General features: G+C 36.8%; 1 protein-coding gene and 1 long non-coding RNA gene across 3 annotated transcripts; one reads left to right on the top strand and one right to left on the bottom strand.

Annotated features, from left to right (window-relative positions):
* The first annotated feature begins 87 nt into the window (after positions 1-87).
* LOC116195881 (DNA topoisomerase 3-beta) lies at positions 88-14,425 on the top strand. Of its 2 annotated transcripts, XM_031525275.1 has the most exons (15): positions 88-227; positions 324-380; positions 1,183-1,289; positions 2,103-2,196; positions 3,830-3,929; positions 6,533-6,779; positions 7,043-7,205; positions 7,368-7,487; positions 7,903-7,982; positions 8,510-8,788; positions 11,662-11,830; positions 12,196-12,324; positions 12,610-12,822; positions 13,227-13,406; positions 13,600-14,425. In XM_031525275.1, the coding sequence occupies exons 1-15, from the start codon at positions 204-206 to the stop codon at positions 14,209-14,211; spliced, it is 2,574 nt and encodes an 857-aa protein (XP_031381135.1). In that variant the 5' UTR covers positions 88-203; the 3' UTR covers positions 14,212-14,425. The 2 variants fall into 2 exon arrangements, with proteins under 2 accessions (XP_031381135.1, XP_031381136.1); XM_031525276.1 differs by lacking the exon at positions 88-227 and having other exon boundaries at positions 318-380; positions 2,108-2,196.
* Positions 14,426-14,766: 341 nt separating this feature from the next.
* On the bottom strand, positions 14,767-16,282 carry LOC116195882. Its single transcript, XR_004154722.1, has 2 exons — positions 16,012-16,282; positions 14,767-15,013 (listed from the first exon to the last, which is right to left on the bottom strand). It is a non-coding gene; the product is annotated as an uncharacterized LOC116195882 (long non-coding RNA).
* Between the last annotated feature and the right edge of the window lie 2,600 nt (positions 16,283-18,882).

Raw genomic sequence — 18,882 nt, forward strand, 5'->3', positions numbered from 1 at the left:
TGGAGGAAAAATAACAAGAAAATAATAAAAACAAAAACCAAATAGAAAAGGTTCAACCAAAAAATATAAATAAAAATGAATAGGTAATAACAAAAAGGCCAAAAAAAAAAAAAAGGCGCCTTGCGAGTGAGCCCTTCCCTTCCTCACACTCAATTTCCACTGCGAAGGCTTCTTCATTCTTCTTCTTCTTCATTCTGCTCCCAATGGCTCCTCCGAAGGTTCTCATGGTGAGTGAGTTACCATCCATCCCTTCCATGTTCATAAGATTCTTTTCACTCCAATCAGTATCTTCTCATTGCGTATCGCTTTCTGTTCCGCTCCAGGTAGCCGAGAAGCCGAGCATAGCTGCCTCCATAGCCTCCGCGTTCTCACGAGACCAAGTAATTTCCTCCCTCCCATACTCGCCCTTCTCTTACTTAATTAGCCCTAATTTGGATTTGCTGTGCGTCACTCCCATGATTGCTGATGTTCCCAGTCGGTGAAATTCAGTAATACTACGCGTTGGTCGTTTTGGCCCGTTGATGATGGAGGAATGCAGTTTAATTCTGCTTATGAGTCCAATCAGTTGGTTAATCTCTGCCCACGAATGCGAACATCGACCACTGACCGGGCATTTTGTTCTTACTGATTGAAGCATTTGGTTTTTGGGGTGCCTAAGCTTTTCAAGAAATTTGAGTTTTTTGAGAAATAAACAGACATTAGGTCTTTGGTCTCTTTAAGGGAATCTCTTTAGTCTTGGAGGAGTTCCTAATCTTTTGAGATCACAAGTTTTTCATTTCTGTTAGGGCTTTCTTTTGTAAGTTAAATGTTTCTTTATTTTTTTTTAAGCGACAATTCATATTAATGGTATGTGTCCACAACAATGGAAAGCTTTTATTTTTTCCAGATCCCATAAGGAAGTTTGAGACTTACACGAAAAATTGTATCTTTTTCCATCGGGCACAACTTTGAAGTCTAGTGGTTAATACTGCATATCAAGTTGCATATTGTCTTACAAATGCATGCCTGCTAGAAAAATTGGTTTTGGTTCCATAGCAGTGAGCAGATTTTGGGTATTAAAGCTCGATTATGAGATTTTAAGAAACATCTTTATGGGCTTGCGCTTGTTTTATCTTTTGAGTGTTCTGCATGGTTTCTAGATTTGATTATATGATGTAACTATTAATCATGTGAACAATACAGTTATCTACTCGAAGGGGTGCTACAACGGATGTCCATGAATTTAATGGGATGTTTCTTGGATTTCATGCACAATACAAAGTAACCTCGGTCATTGGACATGTCTTCAGGTGCGTTGTGCTCTGTTTGGTGACATATTATTGTCAATGGCACGGGTTCTTTTTGTGGATCAAGGTTGAAGATGTCATCATCCTACTGTTGGTGATGCTATAGGTCAAAGTTCTTCGCATTGTCAAGACTGGTCGTTCTCTGTAATCATTATCTTATGTTCCTAAGTACCATGTTGAGAAAAATTATAAGCAGACTCTAAGCATATGTCTCAGGATGTGCTGCTTTTACGTTTGGTTTTCTTGAGTTGCATGCTCTCTATCAACATTCAGATGCATGGAAGCCGTGATCAATGCATTCAGTCTTACTCTGAAGTTTTAAATTTGGCTGGCCCTGTTAGTGAGCTAAAAATCAGCCTTTTAGAGGTTTAAGGGACAGAGTTAGAGCACTCCGTGCCTGTATTTAAGTTTCTGAGTATCGCTGACCTCTACTAATTCCACAATCTACTGAATTTTGCAGCATCCATGAAAGCCTACAGATTTCTCTTTGTACTCATGCACAAACAAGAGTTCGTATATGTATTTGAGACATCCATTTGAGACATCCACTTTTATACTAGAAATGGTCTGCGTGTGATTATTGTCGCTAGTTTTACTATATACTCAGTCACTCAGATGCCATTATTTATCGTTTCATTAAGCCGCTTGAGTCAGAAGTTACTGTGCTTGGTACCAGAGCAGCTTATGGCGTAAAGTACCTTTTATTGTTTAGCTTCTACATCAGTATCTTGAAACTGTCACACAGCTAGACTGAGCTTCACATTGCCTCCAGTATCTTAAACGGTCCTGAATTTTCGTCTTTTCCTTCTGATCTAGTGTAGATTTTCCAGCAGCATATCAAGATCGGGCTGCCACGGATCCTTTGGATCTCTTCCAAGCTCAAGTTATTAAAACAGAGGCAAATCCAAAGGCAAGCTGTTCTCATATTATTTGCTGATCTTCTCTCATATTTGTTTCTTACTTGATATCTAATGCCCTAAAGTGCAGTCATCCTGTAAAAACCAAAGAAATGTGAAGAAAAAGGAGCTTACTGCTTGGCTAGTTAACCAATTGACTACAATTTGGAGAAATAAACTTCATTTTCTGAACTTGTACCAGCCTTTATATTCTCTCCTTAAACTCTTTTCTTTAGTCAATTACTCTACTTTTAATGTTTTCTCAATCTAGGTTATGGGGACATTAAGAAAAATAGCTACTTTAACTGGTTGAATTGAGACTAGGGCCTATTTGTTGTGATGCAACTTTAGCCAGGAGTTATGTCTGAACTAGAGACAAACACTGTAGTTAGTAGAACTGGATGAGTTAGATGGCAGTGCTTTAAATGAATCTTCTTCAAATGTATCTCTTTCAAACGTGAAATTTTTAATTTCAAAATTAACAGCAATAACAGTTCTGAAAGCGACTATAAATTTCTAACTATATATGGCTATCTAACTTGGAAACTGCATCCATTTGGATTGAAATCTTTGCAAAACCAAAGGTTAAAGGAAAGATAGTGCCACTATCTTAAATTCCTGGATTTGGAAAGTTGAAAATTTGCAATAGCAACTTTCTTAGAGAGTAAAATTTCAGAAGAGAAGGAAAGGGAGGTGAAGAATTGACAATTATGTTTGATTTTTGTTTGGAAATTTAAAAACTACGATTATGTTATGTTTTTGTTTGGAAATTTATAAACTACAGTTATGTTCTGTTTTTGTTTGGAAATTTAAAAACTAAGTATCATGAGTTGTCAACTGGTTGACTCACTACATTGAACTAGTTTTCAACTGGTTGACCAGTTGAAAGTTGATCTGCCCATGGTGCTGGTTGACTCACCGACACATGGCCGGTTTGAGAACATTGATATTACTTAGTATGTATTTATACTGAATGACAAAATAATCACCACCATTGAAAATGCTATATCTCGTTGATCACTTCTAAAACCCTGTGCCTCTTCCATCGGCGAATGTGCAGGGGCATTATTGCAATTTATTCTATAATCCAATTAAGAAACTGCAGCAATGCTAAGTTATAGTTATGACGACCTGATGATCTTCTAGAACAGTATCGGCTAATGTTTTCAATGAAGAAGCATGTCTGGAAATTGCTCTTCAATGACAAATCTTCAATCATTTGTTACCTGCGTTGATGATTGGAGGATAACTCCACCTGAGTCGTATATATCTTTGCTTTTCTTATGTTTATCTATTAGGAGACTACTTCCATCCCTTTGCTTCAGGTTCATATCCTTTGAAAGTTGACCCAATTCATTTTTAAGCCGCCCGTAGAGCCAATCGGGGCACTACTTACTGACTAAAAGTGGAGAAATGCTGCACTGTAGAAGAAATAAATTTGATAGAACTGATGATTGTCAAGTAATTGGTACTTAAGAGTTAAGACAATGTAAAATGTGGTTTCTTTTTTCTTTTTTAACCGCAGAGGCTTAATTGTCTATGGAAGTATTTTTACTATATAATTATGATTCATCGATGTCAATTTCCATTTATCATCTGCCATTTTTTTTAATATTAACTATATTCAACTTTTAATCTTGTATCCAGGCTCATGTTCAAAGGCACTTAAGCCAAGAAGCAAGGGGATGTGCTCATTTAGTATTATGGTTAGATTGTGATCGTGAAGGAGAAAATATATGCTTTGAAGGTAATTCTTTTTTGTTTTTCTCTACTATTATAAAGGCCTATGCCCTCTTTCATCGCATTTTTAGTTTCCCAATTCGCCTAGGCTTATGTGGATTAAATTAGAACCATTAGATTGAGGTCATTATAGTGAATTGATTAATAATAACTCTCACTAACTCTTTCCCACTTGTCTCACAATCCTATTTTTTCTCCCTGCCCTCCCTCTCCCTCCCAACTTTTCCAACGTCTTCTTCATGTTTTACTCTTTTTTTTTTCTTTTTTTACCCCCATTGTAAATTTTTAAGCAGCAATTGAAGGTAATTTAATAAAAACTATGGAGTGCTTTGACATTTATGTCAATTTTTAGTCTTTTTTATGTATAATTTCCGAGTACACAAACATATATACATGTTTTGTAATATTATATGGTTGACAATTGCTAACAGCTATGAGAAAACTGATGTATTGTTAAGGTAGGTTATGAAAGGGTGATATACTGATTATATATATGTGTGTGTGCTTATATAAATATAAGATGCAGGGCAATTAAAAAAGAAACTGCAGCTGTCAACCCCTTCCATGGCTCTTTGCTTCTCCATTTATCTAAAATTTGGAGAGTTGGAGCTATGGGAGCACTTTATATTAATCCTATGTCATGCGTCCATTCCCTTTTAATTGTTGCTTCTGTACCCTGCTTATTCCCCATATTGCATAAAAGCCACAATGAATCCTTCCCCATCTCTGGAAATTCTTGGCACCCCAGATCAATTAAAGTAAAGCTTTGGGACTTTGTCCGAAGATTCCTTCTAATATAATTTGGATATCAATGTAGTGAGTAAAGATTGTGACGACTTTGGTGTTTAAATGATGCTACATATCAATTTCTCGTTGTTATCCGTTTGTAAATGATTTGAATGCTGAGTATTGACCAAATTGAATTCCAAAATTTCAGGACGATTGAATGTAACTCACATATATATAAGTATAAAATTATGTTTTACTGAAAATAACATCCACTGTTAGGGATTGAAATCTGCAAACTTAAGGGTTCTCATTTCATGTTGGTTCATTTCTGCTTAATTCATCATTTTCTCTTGTTAATTATTGTGGATGGCAGTTTTCCAATGAGTAACTAAATATGTACTAGAAACAGAAGTTGTATGCCTAAATTGCTCTGCCAAGTTGAGTGTCTTGAAGAGCATTACTTTCAAGATCAAATTTTATTGAATGCAGACCATTCTTAGGCTTTTCGTCATTTGTACTTTGTATATGGAGGGTATACTCCATCATTTTACCAAAAGTATGGACCACCGGAGAAAAGGTAACTGGAAGAATGGACAATGGATATATATTACTAAATGGAGAATGACTGCCACAGAATTATTAAAAATAATAGGAATTTGTTAAGTTTGTAGGACTTAAAAAGAAAATGCTCTTAGTGGGCACTTTAAAGAACGATGCGGTCAATGATTTTCACATGATTATATATGAAGATATGCTGTAAATTGTTTTTACCTTTCCTATTTGTCTTTTAATGGGGATAGGATTGCTGACCTGCAGCAAACGTAGACTATGATAATATGGTGTTGAATCAGTATGGATTCACATATATAAGGAAAAAAAAAATCTATAATACAATTGAAGTCTAATTATCAAGGTGGTGGTCTAATCAATATCAGGTTCTTGTGGGATTGCTTTGTCAATTCTTGATGTTTTGGTAGAGAGAGTGTGGTCAGGGAGTTGCAATTTCTCCCTTTAATTTGTGATCTTTAATCCTTTATCTAATGGCTCTTTTTTTTTTTTTTGATGAGACCTAGCCTCCCACAAGAATAAATATTGGAGTTTTGTGATAACTTGTCTTTTAATGCAAACTTCAATTGATCAGCAGCATCCATGTCGTGACAGTGATAGTGATAGATGATAGTCATGCTTTAACCTAGCAAGATCATTATATTACTTCAAACACCTTCATAATTTGAAGTGACTTGCTTGGCAGTTATGGGCATTGGGAAGAATTGTAAAAGGTGGTCAGAGGCGGTGCTTTGTTGTATGGAAGGGTGAAAAATATAGGACTTGTTTCTTCAACTAAACTTCAGAAAATTATCTGGCATATTTTTAGGGGCAGAAACATTTTGGGGGTAGTGGACATTGGAATGGGCCAGTTCTTTTTCTTGTTTCCAATTGAATTTTAGTTGGATTTTTGTGTGGATCCTTTTTTTAATACATAAATTAAAATATATATAAATTTGGTGTATGTGGTGAAGTGTGAGCATCGGTTAGGTGGCAGCCGTTATGACACGTGGTTCGCTCTGAAGTTATAATGAGACCTAAGGTGATGGGCATCGAAATGACGTAAAATGATTAACTTTGGTGACAGAGGATCTATGCTGTTGTTTTATTAGGTGTAACATAGTCTGTGAGCGTCCTTCATGGAGAATGAGTAGGATGTGTTTTTCTTAGTAGATTGGAAAACTATATCTTCGTTTTATGGCATGCAGAGCAGTGGAATGTGTTACTTTTGATTCTGTAGGTTATAGTAATATTATCATTTTCTAGATCCAAATTCTTTTGCATATTGACATGTTGTTACATGTGCTTTACCTTGTCTTGTCTTTTTCTCCCCAGTTATTGAATGCACTGGCTTCAATATAGACATGGAAAGAAGAAGAAGGATTCATCGTGCACGGTTTTCATCTGTTACTGAGAAAGACATCCTAAAGGCTATGGACAACCTAGTTGGGCCCAACAGAAATGAGGCGTTGGCTGTAGACGCTCGTCAGGAGATAGATTTGAAAGTGGGAGTTGCATTTACACGCTTTCAGACGAATTATTTCCAAGGAAAATATGGGAACCTTGATGCTAGAGTTATTTCGTCAGTCTCTCTCTCTCTCTCTACCTTACGGATTTCCACACTGATGCCTTCCACATAAACTCATAATCCTCGCTTTTAGGTCTTCTCTCCTGCATGGCATGTGCGGCTATCACATTCTGCTTATTCACAATTTTCTTTTTGAGGCTGAATGATTGATATAGTTACTTTTCAAAATTTGGTTTTTGGAGTCACTATTCTGATGATTTTTCATCTCATGCTGTTATTATATATTCTTACTCATCCTTGTTAGTTGCTTGTTTCAGATACGGGCCCTGCCAAACTCCAACACTCGGTTTCTGTGTACAAAGGTATTTGCAAATTACTACTTTTAAGCCAGAAAAATTTTGGACCCTGCATCCTTACCTATATCTAAATGGTCACGAGGTTAAGCTCGAATGGGAACGTCAAAAGCTATTTGACCCCGATGTGAGTTTTTCTATCCTTTTGATGTTCTGTTGTATCCTTTTCTTATTTATCAGGTTCAGGTGGAAAATTTTCTTTCCATTTATTATCATTCAGAAGTAGACATGCTTAAAATCCTCTTTATGGAAAGCATTTTCTCAGCTACATATACTTCTGCGCATGCAGGTGGCAGTGATGTTTCAAAATCTGGTTATAGATGATGGAATTTTAGAAGTCACTGATATATCTGAAAAGCAGGAGACTAAAGGTCGTCCTCTCGGTCTTAATACAGTGAATCTTTTAAAGGTAATAGGAAAATATAGAATTAATGTCATTAATATCTCGATTGCTCTAGAACCGAATAATTTGCTTGCCAGGTTGATAGTGGTGTATGTGCTCTTTTAATCCTTTTGCCGCTGTACAGATCAATCTGTGCCTGCAGAGTTTCATTTTTACTGACATAAGGAAGCCACCTCAACATTTTTTGGCATTCAACAAGAGTTCGGCAGAATAATTTTTAAATGCCATAGCTCACCAAAATGATTTGTTTTGGAATAGCCAACAAAATGATCTACTCAAATTAGTCTTAAAATTATTTTTTAAATAATGGCTTTGTTTGGCCAAAATAATAGTGGCTTTGTTTTCTTATAGCCAAAACCATTTTTAAAGTGTTGCGGGTGCTTGCAATTGAATAAATATACTTATAATTAGTCTATTTTAGGTTGCATCAAGTGCCTTGGGTTTGGGACCTCAATTGGCCATGCAACTAGCTGAACGTTTGTATACGCAAGGCTTCATCAGGTTTTCCCTTTGCTTTATTCCAATTTTTCAGTTTTATCTCCTGTGCGATTGGCTCTTCTTTGTGTAACTTTTAAGTTTATAATAGCGCTGGCTGCCTAAATACTGTCGACAAGTTCTAGTATTTTCTTCATTTCTTATGAAAGTAATTTCTTGAGGGTGTTATCTTTTCATTGGATGTTTTGCTTGGTGAGTTCAACCTACGTTTCTGCTGCATTTTATTTGGTCCTGCCAATAAAAAAAAAAAATTAGGGAAAGAAAATTAATTCCTTTTTGACCACACCCAAGAGCAGAACTAATATGGACTAAAAAGATACTTGTTTTGTCCTTTGCTTTTCTTTTATTTTCCTTTTGCATCAGTTAAGAGTACATTGGTTTTAAAATTTAAGACTTCGCACCATAGTGAGGAATCTCAACATGCTTGAGATCTTTAATTAATCCTTCAGTGGTAACTGAGGTTTGCTTTTCTTTATCATTGGTCATATCATATCTAAGTCTTTGTATCTTCCACCTTTCACGTGCTTCATCAGCTATCCACGCACAGAGAGTACAGCCTATCCTTCTTCATTTGACTTCAGAGGTACTCTTGCTGCACTTGTGAACAACCCAACAAGTGGCAATTATGTGGAGAAACTGCTCGCTGAAGGTTTTCACAAGCCACGAGGAGGAGTAGATGTGGGAGATCATCCTCCTGTTACCCCTATCAATTCTGCAACAGAGGATATGCTTGGAAACGATGCCTGGAGACTTTATCAGTATGTTTGCCAACACTTTTTGGGTAGTGTGTCCCCTGACTGCAAGTATGTTAGGTAAGAACTCTGTTATTTTTGCTCTCGACCTCCACTGCTGCTATTTAACTGCTTTCTCCCTTACAACTGTGCACAAAGCGTTTTCTTACTATGTTCAACAATTCATTACAAATTAACAAGCTTTTTTTGGTCGAAAAAATTCTTACCTCCAAAGTTTATTCCAGAGTCGTCTGTAAGTTTCATAATTCCAACTTCGCGTGTTAAGATATAACAGCTAATAGGATAGAAATACGCGTGTTGCATGGTAGCACAATATTGAAAGTCATACAATTTTCTATACATATATGTGCTAGAAGATGGAGAAAGAATGATTTCAAATTTAAGATATTTATTGATCATTAAGCAAGATTCAATTTTGGAAGAAGTAGCATAAAGATCAACTTAAGGGGTTTCAATAATTGCATGTTTACATCAGTATAATTTTTTTTTATTTTTTTTGGGCATATTGATTTCCTTTCTAAAGATGATACTATTATTTACGGCCCATATAAGAACAATATGGGTTAAATGGAGTATAGCCATGCTTTAATATATAATTAAATGTCAAACATGCATGTCCATCGTTGTTATCCCATTCAAGTACTTACGAGTACCAACAAAAAAGAGAAATATATTGACCAACTATGCAATAAAAATTGGGTAAATTACATTGGTGGTCTAAAAAGTTTTAATAATGTATGAGGTTGGTCCAAAAAGTTTTTTTTGCTACTTGATAGTACAAAATGTTTCGGAGTTATAACATGATAGTACAAACCGTTATCTCACCATTGACGCCGTCATCTCGCCATTGACATGGGTGGACCTTTAAGTTAATTAAAGAAACATTTTGTACTATTATGTGACATCTGTAAAACATTTTGGACCATTAAGTGACAACTTCAAAAGAGTTTGAACCATTATGTAACGTTCCACCAACTCCTAAAAACATATCAGAGCCACGTGTCGGCCACGTCAGCTTCGCTTGACAGTGTCAATGGTGAGATAACGGTTTGTACTATCATGTAACAATTTTGAAACATTTTGTACGATCAAGTAACAAAAAATTTTTTTTGGACCAACCTGATACATTATTAAAACTTTTTGGACCACCAGTGTAATTTACCCATAAAAATTAGTAAAGGCTATATTCTACAAAATCAATGTCAAATGGGTAAATAGTGGACCAAAATATAATGCGTTATCCTTAAAATTTCTTAGAACTTGAGTATTTAGAATTTGACCGGAAATAAGAGTGGTCATCATTATCCTTTGCATAATAAAGCCCTAGCTTTAGACAAATGAGACACTATATATAGCAGCGTAAGCTCTGTAGTAGAGGAGAACACCACATTAACAAGATAAGTTAGTTTTGAAATTCACCATACTTGCGTAAATGTCTTGGTTAAAATTTCTTAGAACTTAGCATGTATTTGTTTCAACTTAATCAAAGAAGTGCTTAAAACCACTTAATGAGTAAGTAACAAAATTTGACTTAATGAATTAAGTCATTCTTCACCCGTCACAAAATATCTTCTCATCCTAATTATTCCTCCTCTCTTCCTATACATATCTTTTCTTAACTAATTAAGTGCTTAATTTTTAAGCACTTAATTTATTAAACACCACCTTAGAGTATCTAGATATTGACTGAAAATGAGAGTGGTCATCATTATCCTTTGCATAATAAAGCCCTGGCTTTAGACAAATGAGACACTATATATGGGACTGTATTAGCTCTGTAGTAGAGGAGAACACCACATTACCAAGATAAGTCAGTTTTTTAATTCACCATACTTGCGCAAATGTCTTGGTTAAATTTTGGCCATGATGACTAGAGAATAGTCAGATCATCATATTTGTGCAAATGTCGTGAAATTCACCATACTTGTGCAAATGTCTTTGTTAAAATTTGGCCATGATGGCAAGAGAATAGTCAGATCATCATGCTTGCGGCTGGAGATGAAAAAGAAAAGACAATTTGCCAATTATATTGACATCTATTTATTTCCAGGTCAATTTTTAAAAATAATTTTCACTGAAAACACAAAGATCTAATAATTTAGACAGATTGAGGGGAATAAGTTGTCCTTATAAAAAATAAAGCAATAGAGGAGGAGAGGAGAGGCCTCCACATTGAAAAGACAGATCAAGGGCTGAATATCAGAAAGCTTTATGATTTCATATAGAACATTGGATGCCTTCTTATATGCTTCATTTGGTATGATCAATGTGTATAAAAGGAAATTTGAGGCTGTATTATCACACATTGATGATGGCTACCTTGGTTTTTTGTTTGTCTTTCAAGTTCTATTTCTTCAAACCCTTTGAATTTTCTTTTAAGATGGGTATCCACAGAATCTGAAGAACATAAAAAATCGAGCAAGTAAAAGGAAAGGTCTCTCTTTTTTCTCCTTTCAACATCTCAAAGTTAATATAATCATAGGTTTTACTTCAGTTATAAAACGATTGAAGTGGACCAGTTATTCTGCTACACCACTGTTTTTTATGAATAACGAATATCGAATTGCTACTGATATGGGATAAGGTTTGTTATGAGGATAGAATGCTAGTTGATATTAATTGGACAACCAAAAAGTGGATTAGAAAAACTGTGCTTTTGTTGGTCTGTTAAGTTACTGAACTGTTTATATCAAGCAGGCGTAATACATGGCAAGCCTGTTATTTGATCGTAAAGCTTTTTGTTGATTGAAAAAGCCATGACTCGATTTTGCCTTCTGTCTCTTGGCAGAGCACATTTCACACAATAAGCACATTGACAACTGTAAACTCGCATTTCTTCTGTCAATCATTTCTTTGTAGGCCTTGGAAATATTTTAAGAAGACTGGAGAATCTCTTACAGGGTGGACTTGGATTGTTTATTGTCTGTTTGCAGGACAAAGGTAGAATTTACAATTGGTGGTGAATCGTTCCATTGTGTAGGACTGCGTGTTACTGCCAAAGGATTCACATCCATTATGCCATGGCTGGCTGTGAGCGAGAAAACTCTGCCACAGTTTACCAAAGGGGAGAAGCTGGAAGTTTCGAAAGTGGAGCTTTATGAGGTTGAGTTTCCAGCTTCAAACAAGATAATCTGCTGTCTTTTGTACGCATTTGTTCTGTGTAGATATTTACTTTTAATTCCCATCTTCTCGTTGACCTCTGATCATGGTCTGAATGCATGGTTCTGAAGATATTTTGAAACATTGTACTGAATGTAACATTGGTTAAACCCAACATATATGCCAAACAGGTTAGCCTATCACATGATAAGAGTTTACGCGTTAATTGTTTTGATATAACGGACGTAACCAACAGAGAAAAACTAAAACTAAAACAAAAACGGAAACTGCAAATTACTGCATAGTTGATTGCATGATGTGCTGAAGCATGCTGCATGACTAGTAGCTAAATTTTATTAGTTATGCAGGGCTGCACCAGTGCTCCGGATTATCTTAGTGAAAGTGAGCTGATTTCCCTGATGGAGAAGAATGGAATAGGCACAGATGCCTCAATCTCAGTTCATATCAACAACATTTGCGAGCGGAACTATGTTCAGGTTGGAAATCTTACTGTTTTTGTCGATTAACCATAAATGTCTTTTATGCTATAAAGAATTCATTGGAAGTTTATTGGGATGATAGTTTCTATTTTCTGTTTTTGGGTGTGAAGGAATGCATCTAGATCTGGTCTGCCTTTACGATTTCAATAAAACTATTGCTTTCATCAATAAGCACATTTTTAAAAGTGCGTAATCTAACATTTATTACCTTGGTTTTGGGAGTCTTGCAAGAAACAGGTAATCTACAATCAAATTGATGACTAATAATCCTTGAAAGTGCAGGTGCAGCCAGGACGGAAGCTGGTTCCAACTGCCCTAGGTATCAGCTTAATAAGAGGATATCAGTGTATTGATCCCGACCTGTGTTTGCCTGACATTCGCAGCTTCATCGAGCAACAGATTACTTTGGTTGCAAAGGGTCAAGTGGAGCATTCTCAAGTTGTACGACATGTGCTACAGCAGTTCAAACAGAAATTCATTTATTTTGTCAAGCAGGTAATAAGTTCTGTGGTTTTTCCACTTCTGCATCATGATGCTTGGGTAAATACCTCTATAAAGTAAATTATTGAGTTGGGGCATAGGACTGTCTCTTAGCTATGGTTTAATGGGGAAGCCTTAGATTCCCAGTCTTGTGGTTCTTTCCATAGAGAATATTTTCATGTGTGTGGATGTCCAAATTTTTTCCATTTTGTCTTCCTGCGTGATAAGGCTTTATCTCATGGATACATAATATTTATAAAATTGAGAAGTGGTAATCTCTAATTGAAATCTTGTGATTTTGTGATGCACAAAAAAGTTTTAGATATTTTAGAAGTTTTTACTTTTGTCAGACTTCACATTTGGCGTTTGTTTTTGCATATATTGCTATAGCTCTCCTTAAATCTCAAATCCTCTCTTAGATAGGGAGCATGGATACATTGTTTGAAGCACAATTTTCTTCCCTTGCTGATTCGGGCCGTCCCTTGAGCAAATGTGGCAAGTGCCTCAGATACATGAAGTACATCTCTACCAAACCACCGCGATTGTATTGTAATACTTGTGAGGAAGTGTACGATCTACCTCAGAAAGGAGCCATCAAGGTGATCTCTCATACTTCCTGTATAACATTATTTTCATCACATTGTGGAGTGCTCCGCTTTCCCCGCTGTGCATAATTAGCTTGAAGATCCTCATATCTATAATTCTTCATATTGCTTTACGATATTGTTTCTGCATGATTCATTTTCTTGAATCATTGTGAATCAACTTTGAACATTGTGGATTTTATTACAGCTGTACAAGGAGCTTCCGTGTCCTCTCGACAACTTTGAACTTTTGCTCTTATCCATGCCCGGCCCAGAAGGCAAGTCCTTCCCTCTCTGCCCATACTGCTACAACAGCCCCCCGTTTGAAGGCGTGGATAGACTCTTTGGCTCCACTAAAGCCCACAGTAATCCCCAGAAAGGATCGGGGATGCCCTGTTTCCTCTGCCCTCACCCCACGTGCCGGCACTCGCTTATATCCCAAGGAGTCTGTGCCTGCCCTGAGTGTAGCGGGACCCTTGTGCTGGACCCAGTCAGTGCCCCGAACTGGAAGCTCTTCTGCAACATGTGCAACTGCCTCGTCTTCCTACCTCAGGGGGCCCACCGGATCTCAACAACTCACGAACGGTGTCCTGATTGCGATTCTACAATAATGGAAGTGGACTTCAACAAGAAGACGACTCCTTTGGCAGATGGAGCCACTCTTCATGTGGGATGCATTCTGTGCGACGAGTTGCTTCACTCGCTTGTGATGGTGAAGCACGGGAGGATGTTCTCGAGACGCGGAAGGGGGAGAGGCTCAGGAAGGGGAAGGGGTGCCAGGAAGATGGTTGATCCAAAAATGAGTTTTCGAGATTTCTGAAATTAGGTAGATATACTGTCATGTTCATGTCCATGCGATTGGGATTCTGTATCGAGTTTGGGGTTGTTCCAAGGATGAGATTTCAAGGTTTCCGAAATTACATATACTGTTGTGTTCATGGGATCGGATATTTGTATGAGTTTGGCTTTTGGTATGGCGTTACTAAGGTGCTCGCAGAACGTGACTGGAATTTTAGTGGTTACTTTTCAAAATCCGCTGGTGAAATTCCCCCGTGTAAACATTTGAAATTTCTTTAGTACTTCCTCTATAAAATATTTCGGTCAAAATTGTTCTTTCAATAAAATAAAGTAATTCACTGATCATCCTAAATGAATAATGATTAACAAAAAAAAAGAAAGTATTTTGTTCTAAAATCATAAATTTAATCTTGTATTAAGTTAGATTGCCAGTAGGTGGAACTTCCTCACTTAACCTCTGTAGAAATGGATGGGTCACAGCTGTGATTTCATGCATTACACAACTTCACAGCAAAAACCAAAAAGAACTAGGCTATAGGATTGCTTATATATATATATATATATATATAAGCATGTGTGCACGTATGTGTGTATATATTATAAGTACTTAGGATATATTTCATCTGCAACTGCTGTCTAGATTACATCCGATTAGATAGCACCACATCTGAAAGACTGGATCAATAAAAAACGCGCACACTTATGTTCTCAGAGCCTGGGAGGAATGCAGGGCGCTGGCACCGCGCCTCCTGGACTGTGCCGTGGAAGACTCCGGCATATCCGTATTCTCTTCACTGTGATTCCACCAACATTTTGCAGCTTCCCTGCATTTGATGTTAACAAATTAGCATTAGGGACAAATCTCGAAATGGACCCTACCTCATGCAGTTTAAATTTATTCAACAATATCGCCCCCGGAGTTTTGTAATTAAAACCGTCAATTTCACCGTTAAAAATTTAGATTAAAAGGGTCAGAGCCAATTCGGGCGACTTCGCTTTCGCGTATCGGGTTTAATCTAAAGGCGGGTACATTCTTTTCTTGAGTTCCATTGAAATTTCTCATGAGGAAACAGTCTCTTTTATCTGACTGAAAAAAGGGAAAGGTGATCTCGCCAGCCCAGAAAGCCCATGACCAGCCAATTTCGTCCAACTTTTTAGGACAATGCTTAAACAGCTTGAACTACTTTGAAGTTGTACCAGACATGCATTGCAAATTGAGATGAGTTTGAAAATTCGTAATTGGTTTCGCGTAGTACTATAGAGGTAAAGATCTGTTTTGGAGTGCGGTTGGAGATTCTAAGCACTCTTTCATTAAATTTAAGATGAAGAAAATCAAGGATATCAAAATATATGATTTGATATGACTTTGAAAATTGTGCGAGCATTTCCATTATACTCTTTTTCTCGAAAATTTCTATACATTATTTGACATGGTAATGACGGTGATTTTCTCCACTAGATTAATAGTTATTAACCAATTATCTATTTATTCCAACAATTTCAAATTAGCCTCTTACAAGTACATTGGTCTAATCTAAAATCAACAACTATCTTTCGACAACTTTGTTTCAGTACCTTTCCATCTGAATGTTGAAACAACAGTCCCAAAAGCAAGCCTTGGGCTTGAAAGTCTTTTTCTTAAAGCCAGTTTTGAGTGTAAAATCATTTTAGATCTGCATCTCAGCTATGGATGAGACCCTTGACAATCTCATACAACTAGAGAGGATCAAATTCGCCTGAATTCCCATCTAGAAAACAATTAACCCTAAACATGATAGATAATTCAGAAGCTGCAGAAACGAAATAGCAGAAGAGAACTTACTGTTGCGCCATGGGCAATCATTCAAGTACTGATCATCTGATAGGATCACTTGAGCATGGAGGATGGTCATGATCATGATGATGAGAACAATAAATGATGAAGAACCTCTGATAACCGATTTCATTGTTTCTTCTGGCTGTCTAAGATTTACTGATTAAATTCAATTGGCTGTATATATATGTATATATATATATATATATATATAATTATATTTGGTGGGGAGCTAGAGAGGAAGAGAGATACAGATAGACGTAGAAGATTTTTATTGCATATGTCGGGTCCACTCAAGACGAGGAGCCTGCTAAGTGCTGCTATACATATCATAAGGATTTTTTTTTCTTCCTGTGTTTCAAAGTGCCTATCAATGCAGTATATTACTTAAAAATTATTGTAACGTATCTCAATATTATGTAAACTACACGTATTTAAAAATATTCACGCATATTTTTAACAAATTACTAAATTTCAAGTAAATTATACTAATTTGGAAAATATTTTAATGAATTTGAGAGAACTTTACTAAATTTTTTTTGTTACAATAAGAATGCCCATAGGCCTTGTACAGTGAAATAAATTTCTTAAATATCTAATAAAGGGGCATGGATAGTCCCCATTGAGTATGAAACCTGGAACGTATTGGTTACGAGGTGAGGGTTTTCCACTAATTAAAGGTATCAAACACATCAGATTTATTTTTCAAAAAATAAACAAATACCTTTCGGGAAAAATTGTTGACGAGAGTTGGAAGGTATTTGCAGCCTCCCTTCAAAGTGACTTGTGCTGGACCCCATAAATCTGAATGGATGTAATCAAGAGTTTTCCTTTGTTCAGGGTACTGCATTGGTGAAACTATGATTCTTCTACTTCCCAAATATGCAGTGCTCGTAGAAATCGAGTTTCTCGACACTTCATGTCGGAAAAAGGCCCCAGTTGCTCAATATAAATAGGCCCTTCTCACTCATGTGTCCCGAGCGGATAAGCCATAGCTTTGCTAAGCCGGTCACTATCGAGCCTTGAAGAACGTATAAATTACCGATCTTTGTTCCTTTAATTAAGACAAAAGCATCACCATAACTTTTCTTGCCGTTAGACTCAATGATAGTTTTATAGCCATTCGAGTCCAGAATACTGAGTGAGACAAGATTCTTCTTCAAGTCAGGCACATACCTGTACATATGTTAAAGTCCTGATGACGCCATCGTGCATCTTGATCCAGATTGTACTGATGTCAACGGTTTTAAAGACAACGTTATTTCCCATAAGAACAGTTCCACCTTGAAAGGACTTGTATGTGGAGAAAGAGTCCCGATCAAGACACATATGATACAAGCATCTGGAATCGAGAATTCACTCATCCCTGAAGTTGGACTTCCCGTCCTCAATCTTTGTCTTTCTCCTCAACTACAATAACATTTGTTGTATTGGCCTTTTGTTTTCCCTTGTTGTTGTCTCGATCGGTCTTTTTCTTATTCTACAACTTCTAACATTCTTCAACAAGATGGGCTTTTTTCTTGTAGTATTTGCAAGACTTGCCTCAATTCCTCAACTTGGACCTGGACGTGGACCCGTTACTGGAATTCTTAGATTGCTTCCTTCCTCTTACAATTAACCTTGAGGCCTTATCATCTGATCTATGCTAGACCCCAATTCCTTATTCAATTGTTCTTTACATAGCAAATTAGTCTTAACTTCCTCAAAGGTAAGATCTTTTCTACCATATATCATGGTTTCCCTAAAAGTCTTGTGAGAAGGATGTAACGAAAATAATAATACTTGCCTTGAAAGGCAATTGAATTCACTGATATGAGATTTGATTGAAGTACCTTCGGCCATACGAAACATGTATAGTCGTTGTTCCAGAACAAGCTGATTGGCCAGTGAATTCGTGTTATATAAAGTATCTAATTTTGCTCATAGACAAGCTGCTTTCTTCTCCGAGAGAACCTCCAGCACAACGTTATTGGTGAGACACAACTGGATCACTAATAACGCCTTCTCATCCAGTTCCTCCCAGTCACTTTCTGACATGGTCTCGCGCTTCTTGCTCGACAGTACCTTCTAGAGACCGTTCCGCACCAAGATGGCAAGCATTCGGACTTGCTACAAGCTGAAAATGGAATTGTTGTCGAACTTCTCTATGTCGAATTTCATCGTATTTGTCTGGAGTCGATGCAAAGAAACCCTAACGATAGCTTTGATACCAATTTGTTGGGAATCTACTCAATATCAATAAAGATAGTGCGGAATAGAGAAGAACTGCACACAAGATATACGTGGTAGAACTCTCAAATGCAGTGAAAATGTTTGAAGGAAATATCCACAAGCAAAGGAAGCTCGTCGGTGATTTTGCATTGATTAATAATGGTGCTGAGTACAAAAGATAGGAGTTATGCTCAAGGCATGAAGCCTAAACCAAAAGAGCCAAATCTGAACCCTCAAATGGCCTCTCAAATCAACTAATAACTCTCAACATCCTATGTGCACTCACACACTCATATACAATGCTTTGAGTAGATATATATATAGTTCCCCGATGTAAAAATTCCTCTTTTATCTTTACCAATATTAAACCAAAAGATACCTGAAAAGAAAGAGTCTTAGGCCGGAACCCTTGAATCGGTGGAGACCATTCTTAGCCTGGAAGCCTCGAGATGGGTAGAAAAGGTGGAGCCAATGGGCGGTGGGATGCTTCGGAAAGCTATTGCATTTTGTAGTAAAAGGTGTGTGAAAGGTAAGATATGTAAGGTGCGCGAGCGGAATTAAAGTGCGAGAATGTTAGATATGTAATGTGCAATGCCAGAAGCATAGATATGTAAGGTGATGTTGTAAGGAATGTAAAGATACGAAAGGGTAAAGATAGAGGTGTTGAGC

The sequence above is a fragment of the Punica granatum genome, chromosome 2 (assembly GCF_007655135.1).
Source record: "Punica granatum isolate Tunisia-2019 chromosome 2, ASM765513v2, whole genome shotgun sequence".
NCBI lineage: Eukaryota > Viridiplantae > Streptophyta > Magnoliopsida > Myrtales > Lythraceae > Punica > Punica granatum.

What these genes read in the sequence shown, in the direction of transcription:
- LOC116195881 (XM_031525275.1), top strand. Translation starts at nt 204, where the DNA reads ATGGCTCCTCCGAAGGTTCTCATG. An exon ending in AAACAGAGGCAAATCCAAAG is followed by an intron (nt 2,197 to 3,829) that starts GCAAGCTGTTCT and finishes TCTTGTATCCAG; the next exon opens with GCTCATGTTCAAAGGCACTT. An exon ending in CCTGACTGCAAGTATGTTAG is followed by an intron (nt 8,789 to 11,661) that starts GTAAGAACTCTG and finishes GTCTGTTTGCAG; the next exon opens with GACAAAGGTAGAATTTACAA.